Raw genomic sequence first — 1,053 nt, 5'->3', positions numbered from 1 at the left:
AAGGTGTAGATAAGGTCACACTGTGGGGCAAGGAGATGACGTTAGTGGTGACCGTGTCCCTCAACCATTCAGGACCGGTGCACAGTGCACGTGCCAATGCTTTACATGGTCCCCAAGCATCATCCCCACCTCCTGGGAGGCAGCAGCCCCCCCTCCACCCCACTGGGACCCCTCCCCAGCTCCTCACCTCTGCCACCTCGGGGGCTGCATGGATGAGGTGCCAGATGTAACCGTTCAACTCCTCCTTCCGCCGCTCGGCCACCGCTTCGCCCCGCGACCTCCCGATGACAAACCTGCTGGGGAAGCTGTGGGGAGGGACACTCAGCAAAGTCTGGGGGCCAATGGGGAGCCCCAGGGGTCTGCTGGGGGTCTGTGGGGGTACCTGGGCAGTAGCGAGGAGGGGAAGAGGAGGCGCAGCTTGTTGTGCAGCTCCTGGAACTCCTCAAACGTGCGCTGCACAAAGGCCACCTCGCCCGGGCTCTCCCGTTGCACCTTCACCACGTAGGTCTGTGGGGAGATGGGGCTGTGATGTGGGATGGGGACCACGGGGTGCTCCAAGCCCATACGGGGCTGGGAAGGAGCACCAGGACACAAGCTGTCCCTTCGCCTGTCCCCAGCTGTCCCCACTCACATAGCCCTTGCTGGGGTTGAAGACCCTCTCGTGTCGGCAGAGGAAGACGTCGCGGATCCGGCCGGATGTTTTGATGGTGTGTGTGCGGGGGGCGAAGGAAAGGGTCGGGCGGGCGTCAGAGCCCGTGAACTTCATCTGTGCCAGGTTGTGGATGAAGAAGTTGAGCTTGGTGGCCACGCTGCCCAGGCTGGACTCAATCAACCTGCAACGAGGCCACCACGTGTTCAGCATGGAGGAGCCCATCGGCGTGCTGAGCCAGTGCCCATGTCTCCCTCCATGGGATCCCTCCATCCTCTCCTGCTCCATCACCCACCCATGTCCTCTACCTGGTGAAGTAGGTGGTGGCATCAGCATCAGAGTCTTGCGGCCTCAGGGCATCGTACACATACTTGAGGTCCTCCAGGTCAGAGAGCTCCGGGCTG

General features: G+C 62.4%; 1 protein-coding gene across 1 annotated transcript in view; it reads right to left on the bottom strand.

Moving 5' to 3' along the window:
• Nucleotides 1-719: 719 nt before the first annotated feature.
• The window catches only part of LOC104531201 (phosphatidylinositol 4-phosphate 3-kinase C2 domain-containing subunit beta), a gene marked incomplete at its 5' end in the record, with an annotated part of 1,624 nt that continues 1,290 nt past the window's right edge, over nucleotides 720-1,053 (bottom strand). Inside the window, 2 exons of the mRNA XM_010176016.1 lie at nucleotides 720-833; nucleotides 958-1,050. Of these exons, the coding sequence (XP_010174318.1) occupies nucleotides 1,036-1,050 (15 nt within the window). The remainder of the gene's footprint in view (nucleotides 834-957; nucleotides 1,051-1,053) is intronic.

This window comes from Antrostomus carolinensis, unplaced genomic scaffold (assembly GCF_000700745.2).
Source record: "Antrostomus carolinensis isolate BGI_N321 unplaced genomic scaffold, ASM70074v2 scaffold39019, whole genome shotgun sequence".
NCBI lineage: Eukaryota > Metazoa > Chordata > Aves > Caprimulgiformes > Caprimulgidae > Antrostomus > Antrostomus carolinensis.
Note: the sequence above shows the minus strand (reverse complement) of the source record. Positions and strands in the feature narration are given on the sequence as shown.